The 17,059-nt window shown below is 38.5% G+C and overlaps 1 protein-coding gene and 1 pseudogene across 1 annotated transcript in view; one reads left to right on the top strand and one right to left on the bottom strand.

The window, feature by feature from the left end:
- The window catches only part of WEE1 (WEE1 G2 checkpoint kinase), a 13,078-nt gene extending 4,310 nt beyond the window's left edge, over window positions 1–8,768 (bottom strand). The window contains exons 1-7 of the mRNA XM_008576129.1: window positions 8,556–8,768; window positions 7,984–8,047; window positions 7,610–7,782; window positions 6,791–6,912; window positions 2,966–3,112; window positions 376–471; window positions 170–255 (exon numbers count right to left, since the gene is read on the bottom strand). Of these exons, the coding sequence (XP_008574351.1) occupies window positions 170–255; window positions 376–471; window positions 2,966–3,112; window positions 6,791–6,912; window positions 7,610–7,782; window positions 7,984–8,047; window positions 8,556–8,695 (828 nt within the window). The 5' untranslated portion in view covers window positions 8,696–8,768. The remainder of the gene's footprint in view (window positions 1–169; window positions 256–375; window positions 472–2,965; window positions 3,113–6,790; window positions 6,913–7,609; window positions 7,783–7,983; window positions 8,048–8,555) is intronic.
- A 2,952-nt stretch (window positions 8,769–11,720) lies between these two features.
- Window positions 11,721–16,842, top strand: LOC103593187 (annotated as a pseudogene).
- Window positions 16,843–17,059: the final 217 nt, after the last annotated feature.

The raw sequence follows: 17,059 nt of genomic DNA on the forward strand, positions 1-17,059 counted from the left end.
CGGGAGCGTCGCCGCGCTCCCAAGTGGCGCACTGTAGCAGTGCGCCACCGGGCCGGCCCCAACCATTCTACTATTATTAACTTAATATTTTAATATATCTGAATTTATATTTTTCTATCAACTGATAAGTGTCACAAAGCAAGCAGTATTATTAAAGGAGAAAAATTACCTCCTGTAAAACTTCATTGGCAAGAAAACGACTATCACCTTCTTCAACTTGTGGACTAGAGATCCTTGTCACATGCCCAAGATCACCTGCAAGTATTGGAAAAGAAAACAGTCAAGAGTTAAAAACACTCTCCAATTCCCCAAAAAGAAAGAGTTAAAAACAAAACAGCCTCTTAAAGTAACAATCTAGTTATCTTTTTTTCTTACCTATTTTAAAAATAACTTTGTTGGATACCCAGTCATCTTCATCTCCTTCTTCAGTGGCAGCATTTGGGATTGAGGTTCGAGATATGAAAATATTACCTGTCAAAGAGTTAATATTATAACCAGAGTTCACAAACAAGGTCAAACATCAGAATCATCCAGAATGCTTTTTAAAATGCAGATTCTCATGTTCTATTCCAAACCCAATGAGAATAAGAATTTTGGGGGATGGGAACCAGGACTGTATTTTCTAAGAATATACTTTCTAGCCTAGCACTGATCCCTGAACACTTGGAAACCACTGCAGTAAACCCTTATCATCTGCATATTAATCTTGAGCAGTTATATTAACTTAGAAACAAAAGGTTATAACATAGTAATTTGTGATACTGCCAAAGTGCAAATTTTGATTTAGTGCTAAAAGGCTAGTGTGAAAAGAATGAGTCACTTAGCCCATGAGCTTGGCTGAACATACAGCATCCACATCCCAATATGGTTTTGTGGTTCACTATTTTCTACTGTATACGAACGACCTTTTTCATCAAATTCAATTAACCTCATGATTAACATAAACTTCAGTGGCTGATTTCATTTTAATAATTTTATCAACATAGTGTTAAATTAAAAAGTGTTATATTTACCGGAATCATCTACCCAGTTTCACTTTATTTACAGGACAACTAATTTTGTGGTGGTATTTGTGAATCTGAAGATTTTTAAACTTCACATCCCTTAATATTTTCAACTTTGTACCTTGTAATATAAGGTTCTACTATACAAAGGTACATCAAAAATTCATAGAAAAATAGAATTAAAAGATAATATGAATCTTTCCGTGAACTGTTTTTTATTTTGAAGACCCCTCATATTTGTCTGACACTTTGTACAAGATAGGAGTAAATATAGCCAAACCTTACTAATTCACTTCACATTTACCACCACCAGTCCAAATATATTATTTTCCTTTTGAAAATAAAAACTTGTGAATTAACATAAAATAAGAAATTCTACACATAACTTGAACGATTAAGATATGTTATATAGAGCAGGCCCCGTGGCGCACTCGGGAGAGTGAGGGGCTGGGAGCACAGCAACGTTCCCACCACGGGTTCGGATCCTATATAGGACTGGCCATCACTATTTTCTACTGTATACGAACGACCTTTTTCATCAAATTCAATTAACCTCATGATTAACATAAACTTCAGTGGCTGATTTCATTTTAATAATTTTATCAACATAGTGTTAAATTAAAAAGTGTTATATTTACCGGAATCATCTACCCAGTTTCACTTTATTTACAGGACAACTAATTTTGTGGTGGTATTTGTGAATCTGAAGATTTTTAAACTTCACATCCCTTAATATTTTCAACTTTGTACCTTGTAATATAAGGTTCTACTATACAAAGGTACATCAAAAATTCATAGAAAAATAGAATTAAAAGATAATATGAATCTTTCCGTGAACTGTTTTTTATTTTGAAGACCCCTCATATTTGTCTGACACTTTGTACAAGATAGGAGTAAATATAGCCAAACCTTACTAATTCACTTCACATTTACCACCACCAGTCCAAATATATTATTTTCCTTTTGAAAATAAAAACTTGTGAATTAACATAAAATAAGAAATTCTACACATAACTTGAACGATTAAGATATGTTATATAGAGCCGGCCCCGTGGTACACTCGGGAGAGTGAGGGGCTGGGAGCACAGCAACGTTCCCGCCACGGGTTCGGATCCTATATAGGACTGGCCAGTGCACTCACTGGCTGAGCGCAGTGCAGGCGACACCACACCAAGGGTTGTGATCCCCTTACTGGTTACGAAAAAGACAAAAAAAAAAAAAAAGATATGTTATATAAAGTGACTTAAATTCCTATGAATCAACACATATTTCAATAGATTTCAAAACAAGACAAACAGAACCCCCCCCCCAAAAAACAAAAAATAACCTTGTTAAATTCAACCTAAAAACATCTAGCCTAAAATGTTTGAACTCAAATCCTCCAACCCTTAGTCATACTCCCAGTTTATAGGAAATACAGGGGAGAAAGAAACAAGCTAAATGACACAGGGAAGCAACCAGTCAAAACCAGAAGAAAGGACACCTTACAAGACAAATCTGTGTCATTTTTAAAAAGTAGGGGAAGGGTGAAACCTGAAAAAGAAAAACGGATATAACCAGATGCAATTCATGGTCCTTAAACAGACACTAATTTGAACAAATCCACTGTTAAGAGCTTGGGTCAACTGGGGAAAATTTTAATATGCTCTGGCTTACTATAAGGGCTTTAAACACAGGTTTTTAGTCTCTCCAGCAGAATCCTACTTTGAGACTATATGGCTCCTATAAGATGCAGCAAATTTATTCCAGCTTTTAATAAAAGAGTTTTTCATTTCAAATTTCAGGGGGGTAACAGGGAAGAGGTAAAATAAAATCATAAAACAATACTATAAATAGGTTAAAGGTCTTTTAAAACTAACAATGAAAGAACATAATAAGATATATGTTTTCATACTGCTGTAAGAAAGTAGTTTATTCTCTACAACCCCAAAGAATACAGGTCAGAGGATCTTAATACTTACTGGGTTTTATATCCATGTGAACCAAAGACATTGAATGAATATATCTCAAGCCCCGGCCAACTTGCAAAAGGAGATCCTTCAACTCTACTTCTGTAAAGTAACTCATGCTTCTGTAGTTTTCACTTATAGCATCAGCTAAACTTCCGCCTAACAAAGATAGCAAAAATCAGCCTTTTCTTCTTTCTGAAATATTCTTATTGAAAAATAAGACCTCCTTCCTTCAACCTGATTGTGACATCAAAATTTTATTTATTCTTTCAATAGGTAATATGCTCACATGGATACAAAATACAATTTAAAGTCTCTCTCTCACCCACATACCCCAGCAACCCACCTGGTTCTCTTTCCTAGAGTAAATCAATGTTATCAGTTTCTTATGTAGTCAGCTCCTTTTTACACAGATGAAAGCATATGTCCATTATTTTAAAGCTCGTTCTGTACCAGTATACAAAGACTGCCCATTTCTTTCTTGTGTGACTATAGAACTCCATTGTATAATTTAAGGGTAATGCATTAACCAATCCCCTAACCAACACACATTTTAAAATTATTTCCAAACCTTTGCTATTAAATACTATGGTCTAACGAATAACTTTGTACATTGGTCATTTCACACATATTTAGTATATCTTCTAGAAACAACATCACAGACTCAAAGGGTATGTACATTTGTAATATATGCATATTGTGTGTGTTACACACACTTATATACACTGTACCTCACAGAGAAGGCTGTTGATACACCCATTATCAATGTATGAGAATACCTGTTTCCCTACACTATTGACAACAGTCTATAAATTTTATAGGTAAAAACCAGTATCTTAGTATAGTTTTGATTTATACTACTCTTAGTATGAATGAGAACTGCTTTTATATTACTGGTCAAGCCAATCAGTTAATTTGTTTATATTTTTTAAAACTTTGCCTCAGATAAAGTATAAGCAATAAGGAGCTGTTAAAAAGGTCTTCTGTTTAAAGCTTAGGAATAATAAAATCAGAGCCAGGATAATAAAATCAGGAGGGTCAATGATGTATTTAGTCAGGAAAGGAGGTCCTACAATTTGAACAAGACTGAATAACAAAATGTCAAATGTGTTTTTAAAATAAAAATAAATCACACATCTGGATATCTCAGTCTCAAGCATGTTTTCCATACTTAACTTGTACAAATCTTGAAAGGGGGGGGAAGGGTTCCAGAAGGGAGGAGACCAATAAGCCTGTCAGACAAGTCAAGCTAAGTCCTAGATCAAGCTTGGTAAGAAGGCCAGCAATAATAGCTGGGCCAGTATTTTCTATTTTATTGTCAGAAGTGCAAGAGAGGTGAGAAGAGCAAAACACTCATCTGAAATTTCAGGTTCACTTCTCCTATCCATCAACATTTTTGTATACTTGTTTATCCAGGTTAGAAATTTCAATCTATATCACCGCTATTTTATTGTCAGAAGTGCAAGAGAGGTGAGAAGAGCAAAACACTCATCTGAAATTTCAGCTTCACTTCTCCTATCCATCAACATTTTTGTATACTTGTTTATCCAGGTTAGAAATTTCAATCTATATCACCAAACCAAGATAAAAGGTTTATAATGCAAATGACTGTTTGAGATAATAAGGAAATTTCAGTCATAATAAAGGATAATCAGTTAATCAACAGGTATAAATGAATATCAGAATCCTTTCCCTGTGGAACTGTGGAAAAGATCTGAAAATCAGCCCTATTAGGATAATCAAAGATGTGGAGAGAGGAATGGTGGAAAGTTAAACAAAAGATAAGAAAAGGCAGAGCTCACAAATGTATCTAGATAGCCTTATTTTCTTTCTAAATAGGACAGATAACCATACAAAGAGGCAATCCTGTTTCACACTGGTCTATTTATTGTTTAAACATCTATATTCTTTAACTGTTTTTATATTGCTCCAAAATAATAATTTTCAAAAGATTATTTTATCATCTAACTTTATTACAGGACAAAGTCTTTGTAATCTGAGAGCATAGCAAGACTAACCACTCTTCCCCACCTCCTAGGCCCAAGAGAATTTTCTCAAAATCATCTGAATTACACAACCATGTTATTAGATAAGTTGCTACATTATTTGTGATTTCCAGACTGCTAGTGAAATAAATACTCTGTAAGAGAACCACTCATATCAACATGGTAAGAGAGAGGGAGGAAGAAAGAAACTTAAAAAGAGATGATGTCCAGCAAATAGAGAATGGAGATGACATGGTCAAGTTGTTCTATGTTAAATGCAATGACTGAAAAATGGGGGTTAAGAAAGAGAATAGTCCACAAGGTCATGGGAGATATCTACATAAATATTGTGAAGGTATGAACAGAAACATTTCAAGAGCTGAAACAAACGAGCAGCAATGCTGTATACTGAACAATCAAGTTCTTTCAAGTGTAGAGAATAAAATGACAATGAGTCAGGTCTGAGAAACGGATCTTTTACTTCTGTTTGTTCACTGTTTTTAAATATGGAGAACCCAAATCCATACCTCTGTCACTTATTTATTCATAAGTTATAAGATGGCTGGTCTTGTTTATTTAAGGAAGAAATAACGAGAATCAACAAAAATAAGTCTTTGCTATCTCCTCGCAAGTGTTCACTAAATTATAAATTCTCTGTATTCACAGAAAATATACAGAAATAGAAATAATACATTATATATGAAGATTTGAGTATGTAATAATAACAGATGTCTGTAAGGATCAGAATTCAGACCAGGATTTTGGTAAATGTTTAATGAAAAAGGAGAGACACAGTTGACCTTTGAAGGACTTGTTGAAATTGAAAGCTATACAGAGGTCCAAAGCTAAACCTATAGTCTACCTGTATCCACAGGGGATATGTTCCAAACCCCCAGTGGATGCCTGAAACCATGGATAAATACCCCACTCTCTATATACACACACCATATTTTTTCCTATACATACAAACCTATGATAAAGTTTAATTTATAAATTAGGCACAGTAAGGGATTAACAACAATAACTAATAATAGAACAACTATAACAATATACTGTACTAGAAGTTACGTGAATGTGGTCTAAGAATAACTAATAATAGAACAACTATAACAATATACTGTACTAGAAGTTACGTGAATGTGGTCTTTCTAAAAACAATATACTGTACTAGAAGTTACGTGAATGTGGTCTAAGTATCTTATCATACTGTACTGCAGGTATCTGAAACTATTCAAAGTGAAACCATTGATAAGAAAGGACTACTGTACAAGCTTGTTTTGTTCTGAGGGGAGAAGAGGGAGAGAAGACCAGCTAGAGAATCAAAAGAGTAGTTTTAGTGGATTCTAAGGGTAAACTGGGTTGGATAGATAGAAATGAGGCAGGATTTTAGAATGCCTTAAAGAAATAGCTCAATTTAGATCAGTGGAGAGTCACTGTCCTTTTATGAATAACCAACATCAGTATTAGCAGCATGCAAAATGAAATAAAAAGGGAAGGCTAGATGCAGGCAGAATCCATTCAACAAAACATCTTACTAACTACTATATGCTTCCCACCCTATGCTAGGTGCTAGAGATAACAAAATATATATGGCAAGACCACTGTCCTCTCAAGAAGCTCAGTTTGAGTGACAGGTACATAAATACAAGTTTTACTACTGAGGTATGCACATGATGCTTCAGAAGGGGCAATCATTACTTGCACTTGAAATTCATATTAGACCTCTGATCTTTGAAATTATAAGAGAAAAAAGAGACAGAAATAGAGCAAGACTTTAGATAACAATAAATATTTCCTTGGTGTTCATTTTCTCAAGCTCACAAGTTTACGGGAAAACCATTTCATTACTCACCATTACAATATTCATTCTGTATAAGCATATGATCATCTTCTGCCCATGCAGAGAAATATCGAACTACATGAGAATGCTGTCCAAGCACTGCATGAGCATATACTTCTCTCAAAGCGTTCTGCCTAGGAGAAATTTGAGATTAATAGAATAGTAAGTCATTTTTATTCAAGCCTAAACTGAATTAATTTATCTGAAGCTTCATAAAATAAAACTTGACTTTTTTATCTATTGTTATGCTGAAGAACAACTTGCTTAAGAGAGAGGGGGTTAAAACTCGTATGAGATTTTCCAAAGCTTCCATTCAAGTAGACTGTCAGAGAGAAGAAACCTTGTTGGCCCTAGGACTCGGGAAAGACTAACCTCCATTTTACTGTGAATTCTCGGATGCTGACTAGAAATAAGCAATTTACGTAAGGCTCTAAAATCAGACTATTCATATTATTTACCAAGTCCAGTAAGAACTAATGGTACAAAATGAAAAGGACCTCATTAAATCATTATAACCTCAAAAGTTTGAGAATTAAATGCTTGAGAATTAAAGTGTTTGATTAGGGCCGAACCTGTGGCGCACTCGGGTGAGTGGGGCGATGGGAGCGCAGCGAAGCTCCCGCCGCGGGTTCGGATCCTATATAGGAATGCCCGGTGTGCTCGCTGGCTGAGCGCGGTGTGGGTGACACCACACCAAGGGTTGCGATCCCCTTACCGGTCACGAAAAAGACAAAAAATAAATAAATAAATAAAGTGTTTGATCACCTAAAACCTTACTGTTCGTTAATATCAGAGGACAAAAGAGCAAAAGACAAAATGTTTAATACATACTCATCAACAGAGCCAGCCAATGGCTTTTTTGATCGCTTAATGGCATAAATGCATCCATCCAGCCTCTTCACACACTTAAACACAGAACCGAATTCTCCAGAGCCAATTTTCTCTAGCTCATGAAATTCTGTTGTATATCGAGACTTCATATTGCTTTCAGTAATTGTAATTCTCTGTAATAAAAAGTGCATCCTTAATACAAAGATATGAAAATCATTTTTTGCAATGGTGAAGACTTTACATATGAAATTAAAAAATCATTCTACCTTATGTTTTAATTTTTAATGCTTAATTAACATGTATATCCATAGTTTGTTAAGAGAGAGGAAATCAAATTTCAGAAATAATAAAAAAGAAAATAAAAAGTTATTTACTTTAGCAGGTCTTGTCTCATCTTCAAACTCATAATCACTAGCTTCCATGTCTTCACCACAGGAACTGAAAAAAATATTATGTATTTTTCCATCAATATATCTGACAGATACATCAACTTGAGATCCAAAAGTTTATCTGATAAAGAGTATAGTGAAGTGGAATTTTGATGGAGAAAAACAGAAAAGTCAGCATTTAGTTGATTTTATAATCACAAGATTCAGCCCAGCTGATGAAAATATTGTCCCTATAGAGCTATACTCACTAAACAGAAGCCAACACCACCACACATATCAATACTAAAGCCTTTCTAAATCAACTCTCTGCCTGCCTCATTTTTGACACCAGTAGATTTCCTACAAGATATCTAGGCTTTTTATTCCTTTTTTTCTCACACCACTTCTTTCCACAGCTTATTACTTCCCACCTATCTCCTGAGAATTAGGTGCTTGTAAAAGAAAAGATTTCAGAGCACACAAGCATCCATGCCATTCAGTACAGACTAAATTTTGATAATTATACCAAACCAATATTGGGTCGCATGGGGAACCAAACTGTTAAATAAACAACTTACTCATTCCAATAGGTTCTCTTTCTTCGACGACACTGTCCTGAGGAATGAAGCAACACAGAATCTGGAGTAAAAGGATTAATATTCACTTGAGGAGTCTGTCGCATGTCAAATTCTCTTTTTCCTGATTTTTCTGTATCCATGAATAGAGAACCACCCCGGAGTTTAACAGAGCTGGAATCGATTCCTCGAGCTTTGGAAAGCAAACTCTATGGAAAGAAAAATAAAATTTTTAGGATCCAAGTCCTACAGAAGGTAAGCCTTCTCAACCTAACATTCAACCAGCCTTTCACGTAGTTAAATGTGTAGATCAAATCAACATACAAGCCTTTGTTATATTTCAAGCAAAATAAACAAGAAGCTAACTTAGGAGTCTGAAAGCTGAATACTAACCACCTTTTCTGAAAAAGACAACCGAGTAGAATCAGTCTCTAACCCTAAAAAGAATGTGAATGCTGGCTAAAGCTAAATTCAATCTAGTGGCTAAAAGTTAAACAAACCTTTTCAACTCGTCTAAAAACAGAAAGCAGTCAGAAAGCCCCATAAAAGCTCCCCTCCCCCACCTACATAGGGCTTTGAAAGCCACCCCCGCTGGACTCCTCCCCTCACTTCCAGAGGGATTTTCGCCTAGGGCAAGCCAGCTAATAAACAGCAGCGATCAAAAAAGCACACGTACTACAGAGGCCTATGACTACCGGTACGTTGAAAAAACGAACTCACTTTAAAAAGTACATTTTTCCATATTAACCGTAATTACAAATGGGATACTTGTCTCAATTTCGGCAAGTGTCCGTATTTAAATCTGCTGTGACTACTAAAGTTTTAGACGTGGTAATCTGCACACTCACTGGCCATTAGACAAACAGGTGCTGCACACCTGTTTAAGATACCTTATCAATAGTAGGGTGTTCCTACTCACACGAAGGCCGAGCGAACTTGGGCAATGCAAACCCAAGCATATAAACAAACTCTTGCCCAGTACCATGCCCCAAAAGAGGCTTAAATGCTACCTTGAATTTTATGTCTTTAAGACTGAATGCTTGGAGGGCTAGCCTTTACTCCCAAGTCGAAGCGCAGTCTCCCTCCAGACCTAAAACTTTTGCCCCATAACACGAAACGATAAGCGTAGGGGGAAAAAAAAAGTTTTTAATTGAACTCCTTCTGCCTGCGCCGACCAAATTACAGGCCCGACTGCGGCGTTTAAAAGGCACCATATGGCTCGGGAGTGTCAGGTGTCCGGGCCAGTACCCCTGCAGCATCTTTGCAGACCATGTTATCGGTGCCATACTTGGGGCTGACACCTCGGGCTGCAAATCACCAGCCACCTGGACGCCGACGACCAGCCCCTTTGTAAGATGAAGTCCCAGACGAGGCCCATTGTTCAGTTACATAATCTTAACGGACAACTTCTGGGCAGGGCCCAAAACAGGGACTGCCAACTTTTGGTGGCGGCGCAGGAAAGCGAGCGGGGGTGCGGCCGGGCGGTTATGTAACCGAACCCGGGCAGCGGCGCCTGGAGTGGCCAAACTGCCCTCCAGAAAAACAATTTACATGCTCTCTAGCAGTGGATTAGAGCACACTGTGAATTCTGGACATCAGTGGGTATTTAATGTTTGTTAATGTGGTTTTGTTATTTGTATTATCGAGTTGTATTAGCAGTTGTCATGGGTTTAATAGCCATTTACGTTTATTTCTATTGTCTATTTTTCTTATTGTAGCACTTTATCGATATTAACACTTTGTCGTATATGTTGTTCTGATTTCTTTTCAAAAGCTAAGTAAATTCAAGCTGAATTTCTAAAGACATTTTAGTGTGCTTAACACATCACATGGGAAAGAAGGGTCATCAGGTGTCATCTCCAGACATTTGCTAATTGATATATAAATGTGTATTTTTTGTATGTTAATCAAAATTTAATTTTAAGCTCTTGAGGGACAATAACTCTACATGCCTATGTTTCAAGGAAAGGCATTCTCTGATCCAGGGTGGCCAAAGCCAAGGAGTAGTTTTTAGCACCCTCCCTCCAACACCTCCGCTCCTGTCACACCTAACATATAATTCTTTGATATGGACAAATGACATTTTCTTAATTTTATGTGAAGTGTAAGTAAAAATTCCTTTAGAAAACAGCTACTTTTTATTGATTTGTAACGTGTGTTGTGTGTAAAAGAAGTGTGCTCCTAAGCCCCTCCTATATAAGAATTCTGTATCCACTGTTGCTAACCATGCAATCTCACTTTCCTTCCCCCCCTTGCTTTTTCAGAACTCCCTGCTTTACTTCCTTAAAAAGCTTATATCTTTCTCTAAGTATGTTGGTTTATTATTATCCCCTTCTAGAAAAATGACATCCCTTAGGTTAGGGAACCTTCTCTATCTTGTTTATTGCAGTATTCTGGTGCCCCTTAGGTGCTCACTATCTTGTGGTATGAAGGTACTTCAAAAAGTTTGTGGAAAAATAGAATTGAAAGATGATACAAATCTTTCCATAAACTCTTTGAAGTACCCTCATAAAAGAGTCCTTACTTAAATATTTGTTGGTTTGTTTAGTTCCTAAATTTGCATGTTTGCAGATAAATATGCCAATTTAAGATTTTGAACAGAAAATTACTACTTATTCAGTGAAAGTTTGTAGAGCTTAGCAGGCATGATTCTTTATCATTTTTTTCTCCATTGCCTTTTTTTGTCTTCTCAAATGATAAAAATTTAAATGGAACAGAAGTCTCCCACCTGCCCCTTCAATCCCCATCCCGATTAACTCTCCTGGAGGTAAACACTCTTAACAGTATTTGTTTTGTTTGTTTTTTATCAACTCCTACTTTGCCACCTGTCTGCTTCTCTCAACTGGGAGGTCCTTGAAGTAGGCTGGGGCAAAAGGGCCTGGATTCCAGATGGGAAGGGAAGAGTTCTCGGTCTATGGCCCAGGACTGAATCCTTTTTTTTTTTTTTTTTTTCCTTTTTGTCTTTTTTCGTGTCCGGCAACGGATCGCAACCCTCAGTGTCGCACCCGTACTGGACCGGGACCGGCAACGGGATCGCAACCCTCGGTGTTGCTCCCACACCTCGCTCAGCCAGTGAGCGGGAACCGGTCTGTATGTGGGATCCGAACCCTCGGCGGGAGCGCCGCCGCGTTCCCAAGCGGCGCACTGTAGCAGTGTGCCACCGGGCCGGCCCCCAGGACTGAATTCTTGACACCCAAGTCTTCACACAGAATGGGAGAGGTAAGTTCCCAACGAATATATAGCATGGTTGGGGAAGAGAAGGAATTTTTTAAAAGTTGAAAACAAGACTCTGTGCTAGAGTAACTTCCTCTATGAAGCCTTTCCTTTACTTTTTGCAGTCCCTGCACCTGACTTTCCATCATACCTGGGATGGACTATGTAACACTTACTTTGTTTACTTGTCTGGCTTCCCCTCCCACCAAGGCCAGACCAAATTTTATTTGTCTTTAGAGCTCCAGGAACCAGAACTGTGCCTTGGTCTCTGAGAAAGTACTTAATAAATCTTTCTGGAATAACTGAATGAAAATCTAGTGATCTTTAAAACAAAAGTTCCAAAATGACTGAGAAACCCACACCCTGTCTCCTCCAGCTGAGAACATGGCACAGTGTTTTGGTTTAACTGCAGCAGTGTCCTAACTGAAATTTTACATGACTGTTCTGATTTTTAAAATGTCATACTTCTCTGAGTACAGCACACACTGTGCTGGGGAGATGGGTTACACCCACCTGCCCCAGGGCATATCTAATTCAAATTTCTAGTTCCTTTCCCCTCCCAGTGTATTTTCTACTGTAATGTTGCTGGGCAACTTTTACAGAATCCACATGCTTGTGGTAATGTTGTAATAACTGAGAAAAATCTTGCCTCTAGCTGTTGGAAGTACAAACTTAACCTGTTTATCCCCTTTACATTCATGACTTAGCAAGAAAAGGACTTTAATATCGCTGTTGTCAGGACCTTCCTTATAGCAGCAAAGTAAGCAAGATTCTTGCCCTGAAGATTTATAATTGAGATCCCTACATCACCCTCTCAAGTATTTTTAATATATACAGCACATGAGTATATGTCCATGTCGGGCGGGAGCGCCGCCGCGCTTCCCAAGCGGCGCACTATCCATTGAGCCACCGGGCCGGCCTGAGCCTTGCACTTTTGAATGAAATCCTTCAGAACTAGAAACTAATTTTTCTCAGTGATGTAGTCTGTAGGAATGTTTCATTAGACTAGTCGGGATTTACTCAAAGCTGATTCTTTTCTAGTTTATGCTTTTGATTCTAGCAAAATAATCTGTTTCACTAAAGAGCCTACTGTGATAGATTTCTAATTTTTAAAAATGCCCATTGGTAAAATCTCAGTTTTTCACTTAAAAAACATATGCTTTTAAAAAGTATCACTGTTTTTCTTCATCTTCCTTGTTATCTTTACCTTTCCCCTTCTGCTTGTCCTTTGAGCAAAACTCAACTTACTTCAACCCAGTTCTGTTACCAAGTGCCGGTTGGCCCCAAGAATCCAGATCTCAGGCTAGAATGTGGTAACTCCTAGACTGCTCCTGTTTGACTTCTCAGGTATAGATTAGATTGCTCAACTTTGTCACTTGCCTTAATACTCTTGAGTTGGACGTGATTATTTGACCATTTCACCACGTGTTCATCAGCTCACCCTGAGAGTACAGTATAATCAAATCAAATTCCTCTCTAGTTGTTCAGTGGATTAAATGTGAGGCTAGCACTGTCCCTTGCCTATAGTTAGTGTTCAATAAATGTTATGTGTTCTTTTAATTATAGCAATGTTGTTTGAGAATAATCCACACTTGTTAATGGCTTTATAGTCAGTAAATACAATTTGTGACTCCTGATGTTGACAAAATAAATTTTCTTTTTTTTTTTTTTTTTCCCCTTTTTGTCTTTTTTTTCGTGACCGGCAACAGATTGCAACCCTCAGTGTCGCGCCCGTACCGGACCGGGACCGGCCACGGGATCGCAACCCTCGGTGTTGCTCCCGCACCTCGCTCAGCCAGTGAGCTGCCGGTCTGTATGTGGGATCCGAACCCTCGGCGGGAGCGCCGCCGCACTTCCCAAGCGGCGCACTGTAGCAGTGTGCCACCGGGCCGGCCCCGACAAAATAAATTTTCTTAATATGGATAGACAGTTGAGTTTGTGCACAACCAGCTAGGGTAATCAAATCAAAAGAGATAGTATCAATGTAATTAAGAACTTGAGAAGCATAACTCAAAAAAGTAACCAGTTGAAAGCTTGCATTTTAGAAGTAAACCTTACTTCTTGTCATGCCTAATTAATCTTTAAGGACCACTAACATACTATTTCCATTTATCCTCCTAATATTTATGTGAAGTAGGTCAAGGACAGATTTCATTACATCCTTTAGATATGGATATATCACTTCTATGGATTCTATACAAAAAGTTTGAAGATCTAAGATTCTCATTCAGTTTTTGCTTAGAGTCTTCAGCTAGGAGGGATCATGCTAGGGTACTTAAAAGTTGTGTCTGTACACCAAAACCTTGGCTATAAACCACCATTATTAGTGAAAGGAGCCCTCCAGGTCTGCTTCCAGTTATCTCAGCAGCTCTCAGCCTCACACAGGCCTAAACTTGAAAGACTTGATAGTTCACTGCAATTGGTCAGGCAATGATACTAACTGCAGGACTTTTCCCAAGAGAGAGTAGTGACCACTGACCACATCATTCCTAGATAAGAGATGACTTCTCAACTAACATATTTTAAAACTATAGCTCTCTGAGGCAGTTAGCCAAAACATTATGCTTCATATTTGCTATTTAATAACTCCTCTATTGGAATAAAACTGAGTAGCCTCATTTTCTCCAGTATTCCTTTTTTTTTTTTTTTTGTCTCTTCCCTTTACAGAGGCACAAAGGGCTGCTTTTCTCATTATTTTTAATGAATTTCAATAACTGAAAAGCCCACTTCACAGAAATGTCATAAACAGAGGGAATCGTGAGTGCCCAGCAGAATTCAGGTGCTCAATAAACATTCTTGTAATTGAGTAATTGCCTCTCTTCTTGGGTTAGTGGCATACACAGGAAATGACTTGGATGACCACGAGGACTGTCAGTTGTTTGCTGGCCATGTTGTGATAATTTAAACCAGCTTTGTTCAGATTACTGTAGCACAAAAGATAGGATGACTCTTCTCCAGTGAGTCAAGGGCCCCTATCTCATTAGGGGAGAGAAAGGAGATAAGACAGACATCCCATGCTGGTCTTTTGTTAGCAACAGGAGTGTGTTTGGGTATTGCTATGTTTGATGACTCAGTGGTGAGTCAGTTTTAAAGTTCTATAAAAGGCCTTGTTTAGCTCAGACAGGATTGAGAGATGAGTTCATCCAGTGGCTAGTTGGGTAGAGAGTATCCAGTTGTGTGTAACATTATCAGCCGATCGGTAGTATAAATGTGTACATGGAAAAAAAGATACTGGTGAGGATGAAGTAGTTCCTAAATGGAGAAATCAGCTCTGCTTGGCAGTCATCTGCTGAGTGTCTACTATGTTCAAGCATCATCCTTATCTTACTGACTGTACATTACCTTAATACAGGTTAAAATGTCCTAAGTGCTACAAAGAGCTGGGGTGCTTTTGAGGGAGCTGGGAGAGGGAACTCTTTAGTGCCAGCCCTATGATAGGCACTGAATCAGATGCTTTGCATATTTATCTTATTTAACCTTTATGGGAATTCTCCAAGAGGTGTTTTTATTCACATTTTACAGATGAAGGAACAACCCAGAGAGGTGAAAATCACATAATCATAGAGCTAGTATTACTGAGATGATATATCTGGGACTGTATTACTAGTGGCTTAAAGCCCAGTTCCTCCTACTCCAGCAAGAATGGGGTAAGGTGCAGGGTGAGAATTAACTGGGAGACTTGATGAAGTCAGGGTCACTGGACCCAACTGGTGGGCCAGACTATTGGGCAGTGAGATGTCTAGACATCTGTCCAGACAGCAGGGCACACAACTTGATGGTGAGAATGAGGGAGATGGGATCCAGAGAGAGTCAGGCTTACACCTTTACTTTGTTTTATCATAAAACCCAAATATATTTTAAATTCTAAAATCAAGAGGAAAGATTATGAAGATGGATATTATTCTATGTCATGGAGGTTGTGGGGAAATGTGTTCTTATCTACTATTGGGATGGATGTAAGTTTGTGTCATTTTGAAAGATTGTTTTGGCTTCTCCAAGAGAACACCAAATGGCAATGACGCTGGTGCAGCAGGAGGCCCTGGGGTCCTGGAATGGAAAGGCGCCGTGGCTTCTGCAGTGGCTTCTGTGGCAGCATCCAGGGCCGAGATGGAGCTGCAGAACTCACAGAGTCAAGGACAAGGACAAGGAGTGGATCCCTGTCACCAAGCTGGGCCACCTGGTCAAGGCCATGAAGATCAAGTCCCTGGAGATCTATCTGTTCTACCTGCCTATCAGGAGTCTGAGATCATTGACTTTTTCCTGGGAGCATCCCTCAAGGTTGAAGATTATGCCGGCACAAAAGCAGACTCCTGCAGACCAAGTTCAAGGCATTTAGCACAAAAGCAGAAGACCCCTACAGACCAGTCTCAAGGCATTTGTTGCCATCGGGAACCACAGTGATCACTTTGGTCTGGTGTTAAGTGCTCTAAGGAGGTGTGCTCCAAGGAGGTAGCCACCGCTGTCTATCACCCTTGCCAAACTCTCCATTGTCCCCTTGCAGAGAGGCTACTGGGGGAACAAGATTGGCCATCCCCACACTGTCTCTTCCAAGGTAACAGGCCGCTGTGGCTCTGTGCTGGTGTGCCTCATCCCTGCCCCCAGAAGTAGTGGCATTGTCTTGGCCCCTGTGCCCAAGAAGCTGCTGCTGATGGCCAGAACTGATGACTGCTGCACCTCAGACGGACTGCACTGCCCCCTGGGGCAACTTCACCAAGGCCACCTTTGATGCGATCTCCAAGACCTACAGCTATCTCACCCCCAGCCTCTAGAAGAAGACCATGTTCACCAAGTCTCCCATCCGAAATTCACTGACCATCTTGTAAAGACCCACACCAGAGTCTCCATGCAGAGGACCCAGCTCCAGCTGTGGCTACAACATAGGGCTTTTATAGAAGAAAAATGAACTGAATTAAATAACCTTGTTTAAAAAACTGATTGATGATTTCTGTTACAATTTAAATATTCATACTCTTTGACCCAGCAATACTGCTGAAACATTTGTATAGGTTTACAAAAATATATAAAAGAATGATTATCGCTGTATTATGAGTTTATTCAATAAAAACATAATGAGGTTCTCCTATGGGCCTGGCTTCCTCTGGGTACTGGGAACACAGCAGTGATATAAATAAAGTCCTTACTGTCATGAAAATTTTGAGGCTGCTGGTGGAGACAGACAATACATAAGTAAACAAATCAATATACAAAAAATGACAAGTAGTGACAAATGCTGTTTTTTAAAAAAAAGCAGAGTAAGGAATTAAGAAGTGGTAGAGGGTTGGATAGAAGTGCGT

Source organism: Galeopterus variegatus, unplaced genomic scaffold (genome assembly GCF_000696425.1).
Source record: "Galeopterus variegatus unplaced genomic scaffold, G_variegatus-3.0.2 Scaffold1297, whole genome shotgun sequence".
Classification (NCBI taxonomy): Eukaryota; Metazoa; Chordata; class Mammalia; order Dermoptera; family Cynocephalidae; genus Galeopterus; species Galeopterus variegatus.